Source organism: Buceros rhinoceros, unplaced genomic scaffold (assembly GCF_000710305.1).
Source record: "Buceros rhinoceros silvestris isolate BGI_N320 unplaced genomic scaffold, ASM71030v1 scaffold8203, whole genome shotgun sequence".
Taxonomy (NCBI): domain Eukaryota; kingdom Metazoa; phylum Chordata; class Aves; order Bucerotiformes; family Bucerotidae; genus Buceros; species Buceros rhinoceros.
This window is the reverse complement of record NW_010402959.1, coordinates 23541-27486: the sequence shown is the minus strand read 5'-3', so window position 1 is coordinate 27486 and position 3946 is coordinate 23541. Positions and strand designations below refer to the sequence as shown.

Here is a 3946-nt window from a genome sequence, read left to right as displayed (position 1 = left end):
ATGTTAGAGTGTTTTCACATCTTCATTCAGTTTAAGAACAAAACCCCTTTGCCATGGACTGGGCTAAGAATATGGCAGAATCTGAATGGTAACAACTCCATCTGTCTCATCCTATATTTCCAATAAATTTATTTTAAGCTATGAACTTAACTGCCAAAATACAACTTACAACTTTAATCACAATTTCTAGAATTTCCATTATCTCCATTATCAAATGAGAACGATTATGTAATTAGCATATAATCCAATATTACACATTTTATTTTTGACAGCCTCCAGTTTGCAACAATGCTCGATTCTGCTGTAAGACGCTGGCTTGTTTCTTCTCTTCTCATAGATCAGTGGCATGGGCATCATCACACTGTCAGTTAGTAAGTTGTCTTAAAAACACAGATCTGGATATTAATTACAATGGTCAGGACACTTTGGTTTTCACCGAAGAGAAGTTTCAATGCAGGAAGTTTGATTAATGACATCTGGCAGACCGTGGGCCTTGTGAGGACAAAAGAGGGTCTTGAAATCGGAGATTATCAAAACTAGATTTTGGCAATATAGAAGATGTATTGTCCATGTCGTTCTGTCATAAGCTTTAAAAATACTCTTATTAAATAAGTTTTTCCTTCCTTAAGACCAGATAATACATGAAGCCAGTAAGAGTCCAAAGGTCAGAATCTTTTTCAATTCTTAGTTATTCTCTATGAGCCTTTTTTTTTGGCTTTTCTTCGTAAGATTCTCCATACTCATTCACTCTGCTCTTATCCACAGGATAAAGCCTGGCAGAAAGGCATAAATGATTAGTTACAATATTGTTTGCTACCTGTAGGAACAAAGCAGTTCTGTGCTATGTAATTTTAAAAGTTAATTAACTTCTTTCTCATCATATTCTCTATTGACAGAGAAATAACACGATGACAAAACCCCAACTGTTTAAAAGATTAGCTACAGACACATCAGCTTCTTCACAACAAGACTTAACCAGTTGTCTCATAACACGGCCCCTTATGAGATCTATTAGCTCCCCTAAAGCTTGGCTAGAGTACTTCTTCAGCAATCCAGGACACCTCTCAGATTTGAAACCAGTGCCCAACCCCTATCAGAAGCTGTTAAGCTCTTAACGTCTAGAAAAATACCTTGGAAGGGCCCCTATTTTACAACACTTAGATGTGATTATATAAAACCAAAACTGAAGTCTGTTAATGATTAGTTAGATGTACACACCCATATATTATGGTATAATGTGAACTGGCCTTAAAATTGTTTGCTCCGCATACAAATATTTATTCTTGGGAACAATACTACACTGTCTGCAGCTTCACTTATGAACACTATTTCAATGCTTACTGCTTATAGCCTTCTTCCCCATCTGATTCTAGTTACTCCAAGTATCCGGCAAGTACAAGAGATCCTGATAACCTGTGTTTGGAAACTAGGTAAAGAGGAAAGCAGAGCAGGGCAAGGCCTCATCAGAAAACATCCTTCGCTAGTGCCTTGCAGAGCAACTTGGAAAGCGGGTCTCTGGTCCTGGGCACACGTACACATGTAGCCCCTCAGAGAGAGTTAGAAGCCCAGAGGTCCTAAGTGTGTTTGTGAATAGAATTTTAAGAATTGCTCTCCTTCACCTGACTTCAGGTATTCATATCTCTGGTTAATTTTTTTTTTTTTTTTTTTGTAACTTGCAAATGTGAAACTATCTGCTGAAAAGGAGGAGTGCTGTTTTGGGGAGGGAGAGGGGATCTGACAAAAATTCTGTGAGTGCTGTGAGAAGAGGAATTTCTTGAATACTCTCGCGGCATGCTAAAAAGGGTCGAGGAATACTGTCAGTTATGGGGAACCGCTTTTGCTTCTCTCCTTCGGACTGAGACCTCCTTTTCAGGATCCCCTGAAAACCCAGAATCCCCTGCTCACCATTCCCTCCCTAGGCATATACACAGCTACCACTATCCAGACCACACTATGTATTACTATGGTATAAAAATTCTGCTGGAAGTCTACCCCAAACTATTTTATAGTTCTTTATAGCAATAAGACTGCAATCACCTGCAGCGTTGTAAAAACTCTGATGAACATTGAAGAAAGGCATACATACCATCTTTGGTAAAGATAGACCAGGAACACAACATCATCTCTAAAGCAAGCCAGCCTATGAGATGTTGGCATAGTGATGATAAAAGCAAATATATCATCAATAAAGGTGTTGAATGCCTGAAAGTAAAAGTATACTTCAGTTGGCTGCGAAGAAAGGAAGTCATCTGTCATACAAAGCTACAGGAAACAGACTTCCTGGAACTATGTTTTTCAGTAGAGACACAGATGACTTCCGTGTTTATAACAATACTTAAGGGTTATGCTGAAAAAATAATTAATGCAAACTTTAAAGTGCTTTCTTTTAATAAAGACCATACTGTCTGCTACAGACCTCACTATTATAGCTACAAGTAAAAAGCAAGTAGGACTACTTCAACTGAGTATTGTCATGCAAGGGGAAAAACATGAATTCAACTTCCGTGAAAGAAACTGGAAAAAACCCTTTTATTCATTCGTTACTCAAATGACTTAAGATTTACAAAATGTCAGTTCACTTTCATTTTGTGTGGGAATTTGAAACTTGTCTAAAAACTTGTTATTTTATTGTTCTTAAGAACATTAACTTGACAGCCTTGGAGAGATTTCAAGATATATTCAGTGCTCTCCTGAAAGTAATCACCCACCCCTTATTTGGGACATCATTTTCTACACCATTTCCACTCACCTAGGAAGACTATAGGTTCTGTTTGTGAAGCAATAATGAAATATTTTCTCATTTCTTTTTTGTGAGTAAGAAAGTTTTAATTCCCAGACATTTGCTGGGAAAGCAAGGCAAACGGGCTCCAAGCATGCAAAGGCAGCAATATTTTGTCAGAGAAAGTAAAGAAAGCTAACAGAAGGGCAACTCCTCTGCACCTGGCTCTAGCCTACAGGGAGGACCAGAAGTCAGCTCTAACAGTGCAACAGCTCTAGTACTCATGTGGTGCAATAAACCGTTTCAACTCACTAAAACCAGCAGGAAACAAATCCAGCATGGAATATTCACTGTTGGGTTAACAAACTCAGTAACACAGCTTCTCCTTTCAATATTAGCAAGCGGTACATTAATCCATACCATAAAAAGGGGGAAAGTTATGTATCCTCTAAGCACAGAAGACTCATGCTTGAAAATGAACCGATGTCTACATGATGAAACAAAGCATCAGCAGAAGATAGGCATGTGGGACAGGAAACAGTTCTGATTAGTTACAAAAGGAAAGCTCTCTCTGGCAAGTCAAAACAAACCCAGCAATTAAAGAACGTGCACAGTGCTTGTCAAGCCCATGCAAAGGAGGCTTGTCAAGGAACAAAAAAAGCCTTGGCAAGTTGGAGAAGGTGGCCTTTCCAAGTCAACACCCAAGTGAGTGATTCTGCAATGACGAAAGGAAGAAAAAGCTAAATGCTCTGTCCTTTAGGCACTTAGGCAAGCCTCATAAGCCACTAAAACTGAATGCATCAAGGCAGCCCACCTAATAGCACTTAGCTCAGCTAGATTCCTTCTGAGATTATCTCATTTGAAGGTACTCCTCCTCAAAGTATAAAGGGCACAGACATGATGTCTACAGGAACTGGAAAGGTAGAATAATCTTAATTTTCTCCAAGGTCTTCCAAAACAGCAAAGAGTTCAAATTAAGGAAAAAAACAAAGCTCTCTAGAACACAGATGAGACCTCAGACTATTCTTTCCACTCTTCAAAGTGCAGAAGCAAGCAAGCAAATAAAAGTTTAAATATCCACCAGGAAAAAGTAAATTACCCCCTATAAAGCCCAGTAAGTTACACCTAAATGAAAACATCATACACTTGTTCCTCCATACACACAAGCCTTTGTTGTCGGTAGCCGCTGGCATCCTAACAGGAGCCATAGAAGTCCTGCCAGAAAAG

At 38.8% G+C, this 3946-nt stretch overlaps 1 protein-coding gene across 1 annotated transcript in view; it reads right to left on the bottom strand.

Moving 5' to 3' along the window:
- Window positions 1–243: 243 nt before the first annotated feature.
- CLPTM1L (CLPTM1-like) overlaps window positions 244–3946 on the bottom strand; it is a gene marked incomplete at its 5' end in the record, with an annotated part of 26793 nt that continues 23090 nt past the window's right edge. Inside the window, 2 exons of the mRNA XM_010132817.1 lie at window positions 244–773; window positions 2087–2202. Of these exons, the coding sequence (XP_010131119.1) occupies window positions 689–773; window positions 2087–2202 (201 nt within the window). The remainder of the gene's footprint in view (window positions 774–2086; window positions 2203–3946) is intronic.